The 20,811-nt window shown below is 40.6% G+C and overlaps 2 protein-coding genes across 2 annotated transcripts in view; one reads left to right on the forward strand and one right to left on the reverse strand.

Annotated features, from left to right (window-relative positions):
- The first annotated feature begins 1,682 nt into the window (after positions 1 to 1,682).
- LRRIQ4 (leucine rich repeats and IQ motif containing 4) lies at positions 1,683 to 16,546 on the forward strand. The gene is made up of 6 exons (XM_060098834.1): positions 1,683 to 2,702; positions 7,000 to 7,173; positions 8,570 to 8,708; positions 9,958 to 10,154; positions 14,304 to 14,426; positions 16,535 to 16,546. Exons 1-6 carry the CDS (start codon positions 1,683 to 1,685, stop codon positions 16,544 to 16,546), a joined length of 1,665 nt encoding a protein of 554 aa, XP_059954817.1.
- A 25-nt stretch (positions 16,547 to 16,571) lies between these two features.
- LRRC31 (leucine rich repeat containing 31) overlaps positions 16,572 to 20,811 on the reverse strand; it is a 28,035-nt gene continuing 23,795 nt past the window's right edge. The window contains 1 exon segment of the mRNA XM_060098835.1: positions 16,572 to 16,903. Coding sequence (XP_059954818.1) covers positions 16,572 to 16,903 — 332 coding nt within the window.

Genomic DNA, 20,811 nt, shown 5'->3' on the forward strand with positions numbered 1-20,811 from the left:
GAAGCTTCCCTCACTCACCGCCACTCACCTCCTGCTGTGCGGCCCGGTCCCTAACAGGCTGCGGACCTGTACCGGTCCATGGCCCGGGGTTTGGGGACCCCTGCTGTAGAGGACTCTGGAGCCAGTCAGAGACTTCTTGCCTGAGCAAAGGTGCAAGGAGGATCCTCAAGGTAAAAACAGGCCATTTAGGAAGACAGTTCAAAGGTGAAAAACAAAATGTCTGAGTCCTCTCTCCTTCCCACTACCCCACCAGCCAATTCCAGACCACCGCTCCACTGCCAAGAAATTGTGCCAGGCAAGGCAGCGGTCTCTTGAAACCCTGTGTAGCCCACAGATTTTAAGCATCACTTGAAGTATTTCTTCAGATTACACATGATGATGATAGAAAAGACAATTATATTTTCATTTACCCCACGTGCTACCAACAAAGTTGAGAGGTAGCCTGAAATACTGTGTGAGTGTAGGTGCAATTCAGCACCCGCCCTTCCCTATTCCTCCCTTACAGTATTTTGAGTTAAGAAAGTAGGAGACGGGCTTCCCTGGTGGCGCAGTGGTTGTGAGTCCGCCTGCGGATGCAGGGGGCGTGGGTTCGTGCCCAGGTCCGGGAAGGTCCCACATCCCACATGCCGCAGAGCGGCTGGGCCCGTGAGCCATGGCCGCTGAGCCTGCGCGTCCGGAGCCTGTGCTCCGCAACGGGAGAGGCCACAACAGTGAGAGGCCCGCGTGCCGCAAAAAAATAAAAAAATAAAAAAATAAGGGAAAGAGAGGTTGAGGATTAATTAATTGCTGCCCCAGGGGAAGGGAAGAACACTCTTCCAAAGGAGCTAGAAGGGCAGAATTAGACTTTTGTTCTAGAGAGTGACTAACAAACAGGGTCAGAACAGAATAAACAGGAAAGAGCTGCCTTATCCAGGCAAACAGCACCTACAGCACTGTTCTCCCCAACTGCCTTAGCAAAACAAAAACAGTATTTACACAGAACGACAGCCTGCAATGTCAAAATGCGTATCAAATAGGATGGTCAAAAAGACACCACATGTACAGCTCATTTCCGTTAGTACCTTTCTCATCACCCCCAGTGATTTCCAGGTATGGAGGAGGGATGTAGTTTGGGGGAAAAAAAACCCTCCCTGATTGGGGGGTAGGGGAGCAGGGGAGAGGGATGCTGAGTGGATTCACTGGGTGCTTATGTGTCAAGAACTCGGAGTAGAGGTCTAACTGGAATCTGAGCTTTCTAGAAGTCAGAACCAAAGAAAATATGTGAGGATGTCATTGTTCCTTGTCATCCCTCGGTATCCTCAGGGATTAGTTCCAGGACCCACTCGGATCCCAATATCCGTGGATGCTCAAGTCCCTTCTCGGTGTTTATGGTAAGAGCAATGATCTTTTGCAACCTTCCACATCCAACCTGAAAATAGAATCAAAAGAGGCATTTCTAAAAATTGAAATTAGACAATCCTTCTTTTAAAATATGAGTCAACCTGTTAGGAGAAAGAGGGGTACTCTCCCAACATGAAACACAAAAACCTACATTTTATGTTCTGTCGTAGTGAGCACTAAATTTAATCAACTAAATTTTATTTCTCTTAAGTATACCAAATCTGGTGGCAAGTAAACTGATATTTTTTTCTTTCTTTTCACAATATTTCAGATTTTGAATATTTGAACTTTCCATCAGAATAATGTCAAATGACAGCACAAAATCAGAACATTCATCTAGAATTCATCAGAAAAATGATCCACAACAGGTCTCTGATAGAACATTTTTCATTGACGCTTCTAATCAGAGCTTGCTTACCATTCCAGCGGAGATTTTAGGCTTACGAGAATTAGAGGAAGTGCATCTGGAAAACAACCAGATTGCAGAAATCCCCAAGGATATTCAGCATTTAAGGAATGTCAGGATCCTCTACCTGAACAAGAACAAGCTGAAGAATCTGTGCCCCGAGCTGGGGAAGCTGAGCAACCTGGAGGGCCTGGACCTGAGCGACAACCCGCTCCTGGCCTCGTCCCTTCGGGTCCTCAGCAGCATCCGCAAGTTGCGTGAGCTCCGCCTCTACCGCACGGACCTGGCGGAGATCCCCATCCTCGTCTGTAAACACCTTCACCACCTCGAGCTGCTCGGACTGGCGGGAAACCAGCTGAAATCTCTGCCCAAGGAAATGGTGAACCAGACCAAACTGAGGGAGATCCACCTGAAGCAAAACCAATTTGAAGTTTTCCCTCTGGAGCTATGTGGTCTCTTCAACCTGGAGATCATCGACCTGGATGAGAACAAGCTAAGTGTCATCCCAGAAGAGATTGGGAACCTGACGAAGCTGAAGAAGTTCTACGTGGCCTACAACAGCCTGCCTGTTCTCCCGGAGTCGCTGTGCCAGTGCTCCAAGCTGTCGGTGCTGGATTTGTCCCACAATCGCCTCCACTCCATCCCGCACACCCTGGCCAAGCTCTCGCAGGTGACGGAGATTGGGCTGAGCGGGAACCCCCTGGAGAAGGTGCCGCCCCTCCTTTGCAGGTGGACCTCGCTGCACCTGCTCTATCTGCACAACACCGGCCTACGGGTGCTGTGCCGCCCCTTCCAACGCCTGGTTAACCTGCGCTTCCTCGATCTCAGCCAGAACTATCTGGAACGCTGTCCGTTGCAGATCTGTGAGCTGCAGAACCTGGAAATCCTGGCGCTGGATGATAATAAAATATGCCAGGTACCGATCCCCTTCCTGGCTGTCACTGTGCTCCCACCAAGGGCCCTTCTGGCCCTAAGTTGGTGTAGTTCTGTGTCTAAACATCAGGAAATTCGAACTGAGTTTATGAGTGAAAATCCGGGATTAGCAGATTTATCCAACAGGGTCACCATTTATGTTACTTTTCCCCCCTGAATAGCAATAGTGATCATAAATGGTAGCTGATGTTTACTTACAATATGTATGTGCCAGTCACTGGGCTAAATGTTTTACATGTATTGATATTATCCCATTTAATCCTCACAATAACTTTTCGATGTGGGTGATATTATCCTCAATGATCTATGAGGAAAATGAGGCATGGGGAGCTTAACTAACTTGTCAAGGCCACACACCTGTACATGAGAGAGTCAGGATGCCAACACACAGCACTGGGTTGCAGGGTTCATGTTCTTAACAAGACCACCTCCTAACGGGGTTTCCTGAAACAGCAGAGTTCTCTGACATATACAACCTTAGGCTTTAATGTTCCATTCACGGGAAACTGCAAAATCAGTTTGTCCCTAGAGAAACTCTCCCACACGTGTGCAGGGTGGTGTGTTCAAAAACGTTCATGATAACATTGTTGATAATCATGACGTACAGGAGATAATCTAAATGTCAGTTGGTAGAGGAATTCGCAAGTAAATTGCGGTATATTTGTAAAATGGAATACTACACAATAATTTAAGTGAACTGGAGTTATACGTGTCAATGTGGATAGATCTCAAAATTGCGATGTTTATTAAAAAGTAAAACACCTAATGGCAGAATATTATATCACATATAAATCTTTAATCACACAAAACTACATACACACAACACATTTTATGGATTTTTTATATGTAATAAAAGTATAAAAATATGTACTGGGAAAAAAAACTCACAAAATTCCTAATAATGGCTGCCTCTTGGAAGAGGGAGGAAGTCAAGGAAATGAGGATGGGATCATAAGAACTCAGTTTTAATTGCAGTATTTCATTTGGTTCATTAACGAAAGGTTTGGATGGTGGGTACAGATTATTACAAGATATTGAATATATCTTTATTACAAGATATTGAATATCTCTTTTTTTTTTCATATTTGAAAATTTAAAAGGACAGAGTTCTGTAAAAAGCAAATGACAACCGTAGAGAGAGAGAAAGGGAGGTTTGGAAATCAACGACAGTAACCGAATATTAGGTCTGTTTTTCCTAGCCGTGAACACCACTCCCATGTACTTCATACATTATAAAAGTCCTAGCCTTAAAGTTGTTTTTTGTTCTTTTTTAATCCTTTACTCAATTTTCAATTTCCAGAACTTTGGGGTTTTTTCTTTTTTTTTTTTTTTTTTTTTTTTTGGTTTTCCTCATTGCTAGAGAGTTTCAAAACTGCCTTTCAGGAAGTAAATATTTTGATGATGACTTTAAGATTTAGGAAGAGAATCTAGGACTTAATCTCTACTTAGGTAGCAGCCCACCCTGGAAGATTTTAGAGGTTCTATAAGAAGCCCTCTGCCCATCTCCCAATTCTTTTGCAGCTCATGTAAGAAATTCCTTTTATAGTGAACAAAGTCTGTCATTCCACAGTTGGGAGTGAAAGTCTCAAAATATAAAGTGCCCTTGGGAAGTTCACTTAAATCCTGTTGAGTCATGAGTGATACCTAACCCTTTCCTGTGAGACATTTTAAGAAATCAGGGTGGAGGAGGGAATCACACACAGATGGCTCCTTAACAAAGATTAGCCTCACCCAATACCAAGTTTTACTGCAAGTCAAACTGCACCGAAATGTGAACACGTTCAATGTTATTATGTTGAACATGAAGATCTCCATGTACCAGGGCTTATTATTCTTCAGTTCTTATGATGGTATTTCTGCATCTTTTGTCTTCCTTTTTCAATTTCCTATTATGCCTCCAGCAACCTCCCAATGCATTTCTCTCCATAATGACACATTGCCTTTAAGCCAACACCTAATCTCTCACACCCCAAAATTTACCTCATGGGCTTCTGGCGCTAGAAGCCTGGCCAGTAGCTTTTTCTTGCCTAGATGGAGGCAAAAATAGCTAACTTTCAGTGTGTATCTAGATGGGTTTTATTTGTATGGTACATTTCTATTGTTGACTGAAAAAAGACGGACAACCTAAAAGTAGAGAATTATGTTTTATTTGGTGGACAAAACTGAGGACTTGAGCGGGGGACGCAGCCTCTCAGATAGCTCAGAGGGACAGCTCCACAGAGGGAAGGGTGGAGCCGGGATATATAGGACTTTTTGCAAAAAAGACTAGGTAGTCGGAACTTCAAAAGGTTACTGTTAATTAAAGAAAACCAAATTCTCAAGTTAAGGAATTTAGCGCTTTTCTATGTACAGGAAGATGCAACAGTCTGGGCTCATGGAAATCATTCCTTTGATGTGCGCCTCAGCTCTCTAGGGCCAGTATCCTGTGCCTTCCCATCCTGAGTCTCCTCAGGGTGCACTGTGGAGGGTGACTGCAGTGGCTGAGGGCTTGGGAGTGGGCAGCCCATTTGTCTCCATCCTGAGTTCCCTCAGGGCTCACTGTCAGGGGGCTGCAACATCTTTTGTTTACTGATTTGGCTGGTAACATTTTTCATTCACACTATTAAGGGGGAAAATTCAACCTCAGAATGGCTACAGCTCAATTATAGTGTCAGCAATAATTGTTCTCATTTGATGCTCTGCAGGTTTTCTGTACATCCAAATTTACTTACACTATACTTTGATATGACTATGATGGGATTCATTATTAGATCTTAAATATCCTGGGGAAAAAAATCTTTAAAATTCAGTGGGCTTTTGAAAAAGAAAAGCTAAACCTATGAACGAAGTAAACAGCAGTAAGAGTGAAATGACTAGGTTATAATGAAGTGGTTAGATTGAAAACTCTTTCCCCATTATTTTGGACCGCATTGAATGCAAATGCTTCCCACTGAAGGGATCTAAGGGCCTAATGAAGAATTTTGAAATAGCCAAGAAGGAAAGCTTAAACATCAGTTTCTCTGGAGGTCGACTTGTTCTGAGTTTTCTTTTTTTAATGTTAATAAATAAGTAAAACTGTAAACAGTTTATAACTTTTTAAGAAAATGAACCCTCACACTACACAATAAAGAGAAAAATGGCTTATGGCAGATTCCAAATGTATGAGACTTTTGCCTGTAGGTCAAAAGAAAGCCCACTATAGAGATAATCTATTCACTAATTATTTACCTATTCCACCCATCTAGAGAGAGATTGGGCTGAGCCAAACTCTATCAACCATTCTCATGAAAAGTAGAGTGACAGATTAGGGAATGGGTGGGGGGAAAGCCCAAAGGCTGAAGCAGGGACCTGTGAGGAAGGATTTCCCAGGGAACTATATTTCAAAATGAGTTAAGAAGCTATTAAGACACAGAGTTGGGCCTTTTTTCCTACAAGAAAATAGGTATTTCTGTAACATAATAAATAGGGTGATAGTGCCACATATTTTAAGAATGAGATTTTTCCATGTGGTTCCAGAAGGCCAGAAAGAGGCCAAAAGGTGGATGTATTAGTGACACAGATTTTGGCTTGACAGGAGAAGGAAATATGATAAGTAGTGGTCTTCATCCAATGAGCTTTTCATCCCAGGAGGTGGTGTTTAAATATGGGCTGGATGGCTAGCTATGGAACATATTCAACCAGCATATTAGAGGGTTAGAATAGAGAGACCTTTTTAAGGCCTTCCGACTCTGAAAGTCTGGGAGTGGGAGTCTGTGAAATGCCTGCCTAATACCAGGACAGATAACCTTGGGATTCACTGGAGGGCAGAAGATATAATTGTAATTCATTGTTTCCTTCCAACTGAGATTTTAACTAAAGTTTCAGAATTGCTGAGCTAAAGCCTTTAAGGGTGAGAGGTCATGTCACTAAATTGATCAGTTCCAATAACAGAATTAATTATGAATATTATAGTTGCAATATTACACTAATAAGCTTAGTACTTTTTCTTTCCGTAGTGTCAAGCATTTGATACACTACAGCTTAAAAATTTGCAATAAAGTAGGTTAAAAATTGGTCTAATTTTATCCAGTGCATAAAAGTAAAGAGCAGAGAGGCTGGGGGAAAAGTAGAACTCCAGACTTTAGATCTATGAGTATAAATACTATATATGCAAACATATGGGCTAACTTTTTATCAGTAGGAGATGCTAAATTGCTCTACTTATTTTTTAAACATTCTGCCTCAAAACTAAAAGCCCAATTTATTTTCTTACTGTTAAAAATAATCTTGACCTGAAACTTATCTTTTTGGAATACTTCCAGTTACCTTCAGACTTTGGTTTACTTTCAAAACTGAAGATTCTTGGACTAACTGGAAATCAGTTTTCTTCCTTTCCAGAAGAAATCCTTTCTTTAGAGTCTTTAGAGAAATTATACATTGGCCAAGATCAGGGAGCCAAGCTTACCCATATGCCAGAATGCATTAGGAAACTACAGGTAAGCCTCCCCAAACGAGCAGGCAAAGAATTATATGCCCTGATTCCTTAAGTTGGCTGATATTGAGAAGACATGGTGTTGTTCTCACAGGCTGCATGTGGAATCATCCATACAAGATTCCTAGCTCCCAGCAAGCAGTCACTGTTACACTTTGAGGCTTCCACTGTCTTCCTGAACAGCCCCGGGATCCCTACTCCAAGAACATTTTATTGTAATTGCTCTTGGATTATGTCAAGCCATACTTGTTTCTACTGTGTGCTTTGGCATGTTTTATTTGCAGAAACTGAGCCATACCACTTTCCAATTAATTTCCACTTTTTAAAAATATTCCCTGAAAATTACACTATTTTGAAGTTAAGGTATCATACAGATGACATGGCTGGGAGTCTGCATTTTGGATGGGACAGTCTGATTTCCCTCCCTGCATGGTGGAAGGCATATCATGGTGTACTTAACTATTGCACCAGGTTCATGCTGAAGATGGGTCCACAGCACTATGCTGAATCCTAGCAAAGCAACAAGATGACATCATTCAAAGTAGCCATACCAGTGTGTCTTTATGTATGCGTACTTTAAAGATTTTTTTTTTCATGTTCCTGGTGCTACACTTTAATAATGATAAAGTAGGTGTAAGCCACTACATAACTCCCAGTCATGGAACTGAGCCATGGCATGTACAGAACAGGTACTTCTCACCTATTCCTAATTCTCTCTATTCCTTTGCCCTGTGTTCATAGAGCTCCTTTCATCAACTTGCTCCTTGTACATGTCACGCCACACTCTCCAAAATCCTAGGGTGAAATGCAAACATTAAAATCTTGCCCAGTGAATCTGAAAATAGTTAACTTTTCTCTGTACATTTTGGCTACATCCACTTGGGCAATGTTGGATTGATGTTTGTGGCAATTGCAGTTCTGTAGCAACTGCCACAGAGAATTAGCTGTTGAACGGGAGCAAATGATATTTGTAGTTAAATGATCCAAACTGTTTTTCCATAAAGTTCTCATGAAACAAATAAACACTAGATTCCCATGTTCTCTTTTCCCTGCATACATGAGAACCGCAACTGATGGCTTAACTCAAAAATAATTGTAGTTTTTGATGATGATTCTTTAAATGTGTTTTTCCCTTTATCCCAATGCATAATATCCCCGTTGAAAGAACATGGAGGGACTTCCCTGGTGGGAGCCCAGGTTTGATCCCTGTCAGGGAACTAGATCCTGCATGCATGCTGAAACTAGGAGTCCACATGCAGCAACTAAGACCCAGAACAGCCTAAGTAAATAAATATTAAAAGAAAAAAAAGAAAGAACATGGGAACTCACAGGTGATTCTGGTTACCATAATTCTTTTATCAATGTAAGGATCATTATGGTATACTCTCATGTTATTTCAGAGTCTTAAAGAGCTGTATGTAGAGAACAATTATCTCGAGTACCTGCCTGTATCCTTGGGATCAATGCCCAACTTGGAAATTCTTGATTGCCGCTGCAATCTGATTAAGCAACTTCCAGATGCCATTTGCCAAGCACAAGGTGAGGAATCTTTGTAGATCCACAGCCCAGTGGAGTTTGAGGCTAACATTTCCTGGGATTGAAGGTTTCCTTGCCCTACTAAAGATCAAGCTCAGTGATGAGAGCTTAGACCTATCCCATCATCTCCTTGCAGAGCTTCCTAGTAGTGTGGGGAAGGCCAGGTGCCAGGTTAGTATAGCTAAGAGCCTCACAAAGGCAATTAGATTGTTTATTAAGAATTGAAAAGAAAATAGCAACTGCTAAGAAAGTTATCATTCATCCATATAGTCATTATGCCATGAACAAGAATTTACTGAATACCTACTATCTGCCAGAATTTGGAATTGGGGGTCCTGTATTAAATTTGCATTAGGTCAATAAGTCACTTGAATAAAAAGGAAAAGGATTGACCCAGAGTAATGAAATTAGCAAGGGGGGACTTTTGGAGCTATGATTGACATGAAAAATCATACATGATTCATATTTGAACATGCAAACATTTTCCACTAGGCTAAACCACTATTTGTAAATCCATCCATTCACTGAACAAGCTTTTGCTGAGATCCTACTGGAACCAAATAAAAACTTTTTTTTTGCCATAATGTGCTGAATCTTCAGGTTTACAGATGTGTTTTCAAGCTATGACTTATTCTTTAATGAAAGGAGGATGAAGGAATATGAGTGGAAGCTGTTGCCTACCCATATACCCATAGGACATCATTCAAAGATTAGCGGCAGGGATGGGTATGAGGTACTCTTTAGCCATGCTCCTGACCATGCATTTTTATCCTCTCTTTGATCCCCAGAGGACTGGAACGTTCTCAACATTTTTTAGTATTTACTATTTTCCTGTCTCTAACACTGATTTACACTGGCTCCAACAACTTTGAGTTGTTATAAAAAAGAGAACTTGGTTTGCCTCATTAAACGTGCCATCTTTTGTTACATGGCATAGGAGGAAACAAACATTTCAAAGTGATTGGACTAAAGAATGCATGCTCGGGCTTCCCTGGTGGCGCAGTGGTTGGGAGTCCGCCTGCAGATGCAGGGGACACGGGTTCGTGCCCTGGTCCGGGAAGATCCCACATGCCGTGGAGTGGCTGGGCCCGTGAGCCATGGCCGCTGAGCCTGTGCGTCCGGAGCCTGTGCTCCTCAACGGGAGAGACCACAGCAGTGAGAGGCCCGCGTACCGTAAAAAAAAAAAAGGAATGCATACTTTAATTTTGCTTGTTTTTAAGACAAATTCATTATTTTAGAAAAATCATTTCAGCTTTGAAAGAATTACGGCTCGAGGACAACTTGATCACCCATCTTCCAGAGAATTTGGATAGTCTAGTGAATCTAAAAATTCTGACACTGATGGGCAATCCCATGGAAGAACCCCCAATGATAGTGTGTACTGAAGGCGCTGAGGCTGTATGGGCGTACCTTAAAGAAAGAAGAAATATGAAGACAATGGCAACAAAGGTAAAATCAGCAAAAATTTTGTATAACATATTCACAGTTGCTTGGAGTGGGATTAGTGTTAAACTATAGATTTATGAGGCTGCTCTTTACACATCTCTACCTTGAGAATAGAGATACTTATTTACTTTTATATCCCCATGGCTAAGCGAGAGAGTTTTTAACATCATCCTAGCATTTTTTGTCTTTTCTGTTCCTTTTCTCTGTGTCAGATGAGAAGCCGACAAATAGGCAAAAAAACGCAAACTTCAAATTCCCAAACTATCTAAAACTGTTGGACTATTCGCTGGAGTGAAAAGCTTATGTTAACAAAGTCAGTAAGATGAGGCTGAAAAATGAGAAATGAAAGCATTTATGGATCAGACATCTAGAGACCAGAGTTCTGCTCTGCCCCTAACTTAGCATCAAAGGGCTAAGAGCCTTGTCACTCTTCTCCTTGCCCACCAAGCCCGTGGAAACATAAGGATATCCCAGACAGCCCAGGAACGTGTCCACTTCAGTCAGTATTCAGTATTCTTCATTCAACTGGTCCAAACCCCCATCATCTCAAACCCAGATGACTGCATTAGCCCTCCAACTAATGTCCCTGCTTCCTCACCTGCTTCCCCTGTGATACATCTTCCACTCAGCAGTCAGACCTATGCTGTTAAAACCTAGGTCAGATCTTGCCATGCCTCTGCTGAAGTGGACAACTCTCCATTTTACCTGAAATAAGAGTTAGTCTTTGGTCTGTAAGACCCTTTATCAATGGCCCTCAATCATATCAGACCTAACATCCTCCCTTTCCTGGTAAATATTGTGTGATACCTCCTTTATGCTTCTGAAATTAAACTCATAGATAATATAAGCTACCACAAACATAATTTATTTATTTATTTATTTATTTTGTGGTACGCGGGCCTCTCACTGTTGTGACCTATCCCATTGAGGAGCACAGGCTCCAGACGTGTAGGCTCAGCAGCCATGGCTCACGGGCCCAGCTGCTCGGCGGCATGTGGGATCTTCCCAGACCGGGGCACGAACCCATGTCCCCTGCATCGGCAGGCGGACTCTCAACCACTGCGCCACCAGGGAAGCCCAGTCCTACTATTTTTAATTATCTCATTTTTTGGTGTCCCAGAGCTTTTTGGAGTCCAGGGCAACCCCCCTGGTCAGATTCAGGTAGATGAGAGACTGCCAGAGGGGCAGTTGTGAAGGAGCAGCTACAACTAGAGGATCAGCAGTTGTGTTCCTTGGCAGATACATTTCAGGGAGGGGTATGGATGGAAGTTGAAGCTCTGGAAATGAGTTGCTTCCAACGTATCTAAGTCTGCACACTCTTGGAAAGTCTTTGTGGACCAGGGTGCATATCACAAAATAGAGGTCTGTTAAATCTTAACACACAAAAAGCCTCATAAATTTCCAGAATCCCCCTCCTAGGCAATACTGTTCCCCTGGAAAATCACCACCTTAACTGATCTGCTGCTTCCACTCTGCATCTCATCCTTCCCATTTTCACTTTACTTCAGTCACAAATGGGGTCCTTGGTGTTTTTTCAAGGCCCATGTGTGCTCCTGCTTCAGAGCCTTAACACTGGCTCCTGCCTCTGCCCAGAAGTGCTTTCCCCAGATATGGACAAGACCGGCCCTCACTTAGTTCAGCCTCTGCTCAAATATCCACATATCTGCCCTTCATCCACCTTTTATAAAACAGCATACCTCCACCCACCTCATTCATTCATTCGTTCAACAAATATTTACTGAGCTGCTACTGTGTACCAGGCACTGGAAATGCATTCACTGAACAAAATGGACAAATATTTCTGTCCTCATATTGCTTAAAGCCTAGTGTGACAGAAATAAGAACATGAAATATAAAACATAAAATTGTATACTAAGTTAGAAAGTGATTAATTGGTATTGGAAAAAAGTTCAAGCTAAGGGGAACTGAGGTTGCCAGAAGTAGTGTGTGTGTGAGTGTGTGTTATAGGGGTTTCAAAAAAAAATTTTTTGGTCCAAACATTTATTTAGGCAGGAGAAACTGGCAGATTTCAGACTACTGTTCCATCCTACTGCACTACTAAAGTAGCCACTTACTATATTTAATCTCTGTTCTTTCATCTGATCTTACTTCAGTTAGCTTTTTTTTTTAATTTTTATTTTATATTGGAGAATAGTTGATTAACGATGTTGTGTTAGTTTCAGGTCTACAACAAAGTGATTCAGTTATACATATACATGTATCTGTTCTTTTTCAAATTATTTTCCCATTTAGGTTATTACAGAATATTGAGCAGAGTTCCCTGTGCTATACAGTAGGTCCTTGTTGGTTATCCATTTTAAATATAGTAGTGTGTACATGTCAATCCCAAGCTCCCAATCTATCCCTCCCCTGCCACCCTTCCCCCCGTTAACCATAAATTTTTTTTAAAGGATTATTTTTATAAATTTATTTATTTTTGGCTGTCGGGTCCCTGTTTCTGTGCGAGGGCTTTCTCTAGTTGCGGCGAATGGGGGCCACTCTTCATCGCGGTGCGCGGGCCTCTCACTATCGCGGCCTCTCTTGTTGCAGAGCACAGGATCCAGATGCACAGGCTCAGTAGTTGTGGCTCACGGGCCCAGTTGCTCTGCGGCACGTGGGATCTTCCCAGACCAGGGCTCGAACCCGTGTCCCCTGCATTGGCAGGCAGATTCTCAACCACTGCACCACCAGGGAAGCCCCATAAATTTGTTTTCTAAGTCTGTGAGTCTCTTTCTGTTTTGTAAGTAAGTTCATTTGTATCTTTTTTTTTTTTTTTTTTTAGATTTATAGGGGTTTCAATTTAATAAGATGGTCAGGGTAGGCCTCATTGGGAAAATGACTGTCTTAGCTCAGGCAATCATTACAATATATCATAGCTTGGGTGGCTTGAACAACAGAAACTTATTTTCTCACAGTTCTGGAGGCTAGAAGTCCAGGATGGTCCATGGTGCCAGCATGGTCAGTTTCTGGTGAGAGCTCCCTTCCTGCCTTGCAGATGGATGCCTTCTCACCGTGTCCTCACATGACAGAGAAAGAGCAAGCTTTCTGATGTCTCTTCCTATAAGAGCAATGAGAGCTCATCATGAGAGCCTCACCCTCATGACCTTATCTAACCTCATTACCTTCTAAGGCCCAATCTCCAAATACCACCACATTGGGCATTAAGGCTTTTCAACATACGAATTGCGGGAGCAGGGGACACAATTCAGTCCATAACAATGACAATTGAGCAAATTCTTGAAGAAGTGGAGGGCTGAACCATCCGAATATTAGGAAGAGTGTTCCAGGCAGAGGAAGCAGTAAAGGCAAAGGCCCTGAGCTGGAGCAGTACCTGTGTGTGTCTGAGCAGTGAGGAGGCCTGCATTGCTGGAGCAAGTGAGCAAGGGGGAGAGAGTTAAGAGATCAGGAGGGAGGGGCAGATCGATAGGGCTTTGTAAGCCATTGCAAGGCTCTGAGTTTTGGGGGGGGGGGAGTTTGTTTGTTTGTTTTTGTTTAAGACGTGGATATATTTAGAGAGATACACATTCCATAGACAGAATGTCGTCCATCTCAAAAGGTGAAAATGACCTTGGGAGAAACACACTCCACAGACAGAGTGTGGGCCATCTCAGAAGGTGAGAGGCCAGGACTTGAGTTTTTATTCTGAGAGAAACGGGGAGCCACTGGCAGGTTCGAAGAGTCTACTAGAGAAGAGGTTTCCTGAGTAGGTGCGAAGGAATAGGATCTCAAGAACAAGTAAGGGCTGCCTGTAGGTAGGAGCTCGGGTAGTCCAGGAACAAGAGGAAGGCAGGGTACAGGCATACCCATTCCCCTTGCTGTGCACTGTCACCTCTGCCATCTGGCAAATTATACAGTCATGTGTTTATTGTTTATTGTCTATTCCCCTCACTGGGATGTGAGTTCCACAGAGTCAGTGACATTGGTATTTAACTGCTGTTTCCCAAATGTCTAGAACTGTGCCTGGCACGTAAAGCACCAAATACTTGAAAAATGCTTTGCCTGGATGACTGGCCAATTGAGAAAGAGAGAAAATAAGGTTCAGAGTTCTAGTGACATTTCATTCTCCACATCTTGAAAACTACATACCAGAACAAAGAGCTGTAACCATCCCCAGTCCATTGTGATACGAGCTGATGCTGTTCTTGTTTTCAGGTTCAGGCATGGTGGCGTGGAATAATGGTACGCAAAGGATTTGGGAAATTTGAAGGCCTGCTAAAATTGCAGAAGAAGGGAAGGAATTCTCCAAAAGATAAGAAAGGAAAGAAGGATGTAAAAGGAAAATCTGTAAAGAAAAATAAGAAATAATTCTATAAATGTATGACTTGAGGTAATAAACCCTGATGGATTAAGAAGGCAAAATCTCTAGGAATTAGATGCCTACCACACAAAAATTATTCACAGAGTTATGGTTATATATAAAAATATAGGTTCTTTTACTGAAATGTTGATGGATAAAAATGCTATGATGCCTGGGAGTTGCTTCAGAATAATATCAGGGAGAGGTAAATGTGGAGGATCCAAATGAAACAAGATTGGCCAAAAATTGGTAATTGTAGAAGCATGTGATAGGTACATGGAGGTTCACTGTACTGTCATGTCTACTTTTAAAACTTTTAATTATGAAATAATTCAAAGGAGGTTCCAAAGAAATGTACACGGAGGTCCATGCACCCTTCACCCTCCCTCAGTGTTGACATCCTACATAACTATAGTACAGTAACAAAATCAGAAAATGGACCTCACTACCAGCCACAGAGCTTATTCAGATTCCATCACTTATACATGCACTTTTGTGTGTGTGCGTGTGTGTGTGTGTGAGTGTGTAGTCTAATGCAATTTTCTTACATGTAGCTTTTGTGAAGACACCACCACAATCAAGACACAGAATTGTTCTATCACCACCAATCTCCCTTGTGCTATTGCTTTTATTCACACCTACCACCTACCCCTCTTCCAACCCCTAACCTGTAATTTTGTTATTTCAAGAAGATCATGTAAATGGAATCACATAGTATGTAACATTTGGGGACTGGCCTTTTTATTCTGTATAATTCATTTCCAGTCCATACAAGTAGTGCGTGTATCAATAGTTCGTTCCTTTCTGGTTGCTGAGTAGTATTGCATAGTTTTTTTCACCATTCACCCTTTGAAGGGTGTTGCTCTGTTTCCAGTTTTTGGCTAGTATGAATAAAGCTGCTATGAACATTTGTTCATAGGGTTTTGCATGAGCACAGGTGTTCATGGAATTCATGGGAATGCCAAAAGAAGTGAAGAATCATTACCTAAAACATCCCCATTTATACCACTCAAGACCTCCTCACCCTGATGAATTTTCCTTTTTTTTTTGGCCACACTGTATGGCTCGTGGGATCTTAGTTTCCTGACCAAGGATTGGACCCAGGCCAACAGCAGTGAAAGCAGCAAGTCCTAACCACTAGACTGCCAGGGAATTCCCATTATGACTTTTTCTTTTAGAGTGGTATTGATTTTAAATTCTACATGTCTTTCAAGGAATGATTGCAATATGAATTATTAGTGTAGCAAGAAGAAGGCAAAACATAACTTGACTGGAGCATATCAGAATAGAAATGTGTGAACAGACCCCTCAGCCATGCAATGATTTCATGCTCTAGTAAGAGAAAAATTAAAAATTCCAAAAATCACTTAGAGCAGTACAGAAACTTTAATGAGTTAAGTAGGTTTTATGTGGCAAATTCCATGTCAAAGAAATGCTCAGAGGTAATATGTTAATTTGTTTATTTTAGCAACAAAATATTTTACTTTATTTTAACAAGGTATTTTTTGACACTGGGTTTTGAATTTTCGACCACTTTTAATGAAGATTTGTATGTCAGTGGCCATTATTAGTGTTCATGGTTTATATCTGAGATAAAAGCCAAGAGAACATAAAATAATAAACCACTGAAAGGAATACTTTCTGATAAAAATGTGAGTGGACCACATTAAGATACATATAATGGTAAAGAGCATGAAAATGTTCCAAAGCTAGTTTCTTTCACATTAGAATTTTACACACACATGCACATACACATAAACACACACCCTTATATTTAAAATATTTAGGAAAAGAGAGGCAGAAAATTCCAGGGCAAGACAAAAGGAGATGCAGTACCAGAATCTAAGCATTTTTGTCAGGGCTTCTAAACAGTAAGTGAACTAACTATATATCAAAACAAATGAAAATCCATTGAAAAGTGTCATTCTTGTTTTATAAAATAGAGAATAAAGACATGCTCACATTAGATTATTATAGACAATATATATTTACAAAGCTCTTGTACTGTATATCCCACCAAACAGCCCAGAAACTGGTACTCCTTGATTTCACCGGGATTCACTCTTGTTCTTTTCCTACCCCTTAGGATGGTGAGTAGCTTAGTTGAGCCTTGAGAAGTCAGCTTACTGAAACCCACCATGGTCAAAGTGAATGCTACTTTTGTGATCTTGGTCAAAGCCTTCTAGTTCTTCCTCCTGTGAGGCTGGGAGGACCCACATCTTCATTCCTATCTCGGTGATCTCAGGAAGTTTGGTCATGGCACATAACAAGTGTTTAAACCATTGTCCACACTCCCGAAAAGCTGATGGCTGAAAGCTAATATCCAGCTCGGTTAACTCTTTGAGGAGCCACAGGTTTTGGCAGAAGATGGTCCATTCTGCATCACAGATGCTCTCATTATAGCTCAGGTCCAGCTTCCGCAGCCTGGCCAGGTGACCTGTCTGGATTACCGATGCTGAAAAACAAAATCACTCTAAATGCTAAAAGCCAAGGATACTTTCTAGTGTGACCATTTCCCACTTCCAATAACACAACACAGTAGCTCCAGGATTCGTAATGAAAAGACTGATACTTAGTAATGAAATGTTATTAGCTAACAGTTTTATTCAGGGCATCTGAAATTACTCTAGTAACAAATTTCCTCTCTGCATTTCATGTATAGCTTGAAAATGGATTTTTCTTTCTCTTTCCAAATCCCATTCCAAAGAGTGTCTTTTTTTGTTGAGTTCCTGCTCTCTGCTCCACTGGAGTCCCAACTCTTACTGCAGACTTTCTCTAATTAAAGGTGAAGAGTGATGGTTCACTGGCTTTAACTCAGGACCATTTCTGAATAGTTTTCTTGCTGTGTAATGCTGTTTAATTATTCATTGCTTATTCATTGTTCATTCAACAGTTATTTAATTGAGCACTTTCCATGGGCAAAATATGCTTGGATAATTTCTAATTCATGGGTCAATTAGAGACTTTAATACATGGATCCAGTTTTCCTTTGAATAGCACATATCACAGTACTACCCATAATGGCTCTCAATAAATAACAGTTAATGATGAAGCTAAGAAAAGGAGCTAGGAGAGACAGCCAAAGCAGACAGGACATGCTTCCCTTTTCAGCCAAAAACAGGAATGGATTACAGAGATGAGATGTGTAGAATCTCAGAGTTGGAAGGGACCTTGAAGGGCTCCTCATTCAACCTGATGGATGATCAGAGAGAAATCCCTCTCACAGCTTCTCTACTGGGGACCAGCCCAACTCTGCCTGAAGTCCCTCTTCAGGTTGCCCCAACAGAGGGAAGCAACTCTCAGCGGGAGGAAGCCATGCCTCTAGGCCCTATCTGACTTTCCCCACTGCCCACCTCAGCCTGCTGGGAACTTCAGTTCCTTCCTTGTGCCAACCATGCAATGTTGGACAACAGTCAGGTCCCCTCAAATGTTCCCCCTATAGGCCTAAACATGCCCTGGTCCTTCAATCATTCCTCACACATCATGGCTTCCACACCAAGTGGGATGCTCCATCCCCATCATTTTCATCATCCCAATCAGGACACTCAGGAGCTGCATTTGGTCCCTAGGTGTTCATGTTGATCGTGTCCCTTCCTATCTTTCTGTCTCGGAACATTACTCACCATGTTCTCAAGACCTAGCTAAGAGTTAAAGATAATGTGCATGCTTTTTCCCTTTAGAAAATTTTCTATTACAGACATTTTCAAACATATAAAAAGTAGATGGAATAGGAGTGAGAACTCCCATGTTCCCATCAATCAGCTTCAACGCTATTTTCATTACACTGATCTTGGCTCATCCAGTCCCCTTCCCCTACTTTTTGTTTGTTTGTTTTTTAGTATTTTAAAGCAAATCTCAGACATTGTTTTACCTTTCCTATACTATTTGAATTTTCCAATGATGTGAGTACTCCATTTATTATATTTTAGTATTTTATATGCATTATATATTTTTAAATCTGGGTAATAGTATCATGGGTCATGAAAATACTATTTTTGTAGCTTACTATATGAAAAAAACCAATGCTGTTATTTACAAAAGAATAAAACACAAACTACTAGGGATTAACAAATTCTTAAAGTTTCTATTAGAAATAATCAAAACAGTTAAGTGGCAATGCTTAAAGCCACACACAGCAATACTTGTCATTGACTAAAAATTGAAAGAACAAAAAATAGCCTTGACAAAATGTAAAAGTATAAATTTGACCTGAGGAAGAAAACCTGGTAGTAAAAATTAAGAAACAATATATAATGGCTGGAGCTATAATTAATAAAATATGATGCAGACCAAAAACATTAAAAATTGAAGAAGCAAATTTTAATAACTTTAAATGAAATAATTTAAATATGTTTAGTGGTGTCCAGTTCAGGAAAACAAAACAAACCAAAGGCTTATTTTTTTAGAAGATTGATAATATTGATAAACCTCTTGTGGTAATCAGAATTCTAAGGTGACCCCAAGATTTCCACCCTAATTCCTAGGACTGTGTATATGATGGATTCCCATGATTGGGTTATATTACATGGCACACCTGAGTTTAAGAAACGCAGACCCAAGAGAGGTTTACCTACTCACAGGAGCCCTTTAAAAGCAGAGAATTTTCTCAGCAGGTGGTTGAAGAGGAAGGAGGTCACAGAAGAAGTAGTCAAAGTGATTAGCAGACATTAACAGGATTATAAGAAAACAACTTTATTTCCATAAATTCGACCTAAGTAAAATGGGCCAATTCCTTGGAAGACACAAAGTGCCAAAACTCAAGAAGAAAAAGATAACCTGCATGGTGCTATATCTATTTTTTGAACTGGATTTGTAATTTAAAACTTCTCACAAAGAAAACTCCAAGTTTAGACAGGTTCAGTGGTCAATTCTATGAAGTTTCAAGTTAATGAAAAAATAATACCAAGTCTACAAAATCTTTCCAGGAAATAGAAGAGGCAGGAACACTTGCCAACTCATTTTCTGAGATCATTATTACCCTGATACCAAAGCCAGAAAAAGATATTACAAAAAAACTATTAGGCAGTTATCTCTCATGAACATAGCCACAAACATCCTCAACAAAATATCTTCAATTCATTGTAAGAAATCTAGCCAGATTAGGATTCCTTTACCTGATAAAGGGCACATCTACAAAACACAAACAAAAACCTATAGCTAACATTATACTTAATGGGAAAGACTGAGTGCTTTTCCCCCAATATTGAGAACAAGGCAGGGATGTCTGCTCTCACCTCATTCAACATCTACTGGAAATCCTAGCCAGTTAAATAACCAAGAAAAAGAAATAAAAGGTATAGAGACTGGACAGGATGAAATAAAGCTAACTCTAATTATAGATGACATGATTGCCTATGTAGAAAATCCTACAGCAGCTACCAAAAATCTCATAGAACTAATAGATGAGTTTAGCAAGGTCTCAGTATAAAATGTCAATATACGAAAAGCAATTGTATTTCTACATACTAGCAATGACCAATTGGGAATCAAAATTTAGAAACCAGTACTGTTTATAATAGCACCAAAAAATTAAATACTTAGATATAAATTTAACAAAGTATATGTAGGATCTGCATGGTAGAAACTACAAAACACCAATGAAATAAATCAAAGAGGACCTAAATAAAAAGAGAAATATACTGTGTTCATGGATGGGAGTGCTCAATATAGTTAAGATGTCATTTCTCCCTGAATTTACCTATAGATTCAATGCAATCCCAATCAAAATTCCAAAGCATCAGCTGATGCTAAAATTTATATGGTAGTGTCAAGGAACTAGAATAACCAAAATGATTTTGAAAAAGAAGAACAAAGTCAGAATGCCCATGCTACCTGATTTCAAGGCTTACTATAAAGCTATAGTAATCAAGACACTATGGTATCAGTAAAAGAATAGATGCATAGCCCAATGGAACAGAACAGACCAAAAATAGACCCTCACAAACTGGTCAATTGATTTCTGACAAAAATGCAAAGGCAATTCAATGAGTCTTTTCAACTAATGGTGCTTGAATAGTTGAGCTATCATATGCAAAAATATCTTCAGCTCATATTTCACACCTTGTACAAAAATACTCAAAATGGATAATAAGTCAAAATGTAAAATGTAAATGTAAACCTTTTAGAAGAAAATCTAGGAAAATCCTTGAGAACTTGGGTTTTGCAAAAAGTTCTAAGATGCAACACAGAAAGCCCTACCCATCAAATTAGCAAATAGATAAATAGATCTTTATCAAAACTGAAAGTCTTGGGACTTCCCTGGTGGTCCAGCGGTTAAGACTCCGCACTCCCAATGCAGTGGGCCAGGTTTGATCCCTGGTCAGGGAACTAGATCCCGCATGCCACACTAAAAGCTCCCTCATG

This window comes from Mesoplodon densirostris, chromosome 5 (assembly GCF_025265405.1).
Source record: "Mesoplodon densirostris isolate mMesDen1 chromosome 5, mMesDen1 primary haplotype, whole genome shotgun sequence".
NCBI lineage: Eukaryota > Metazoa > Chordata > Mammalia > Artiodactyla > Ziphiidae > Mesoplodon > Mesoplodon densirostris.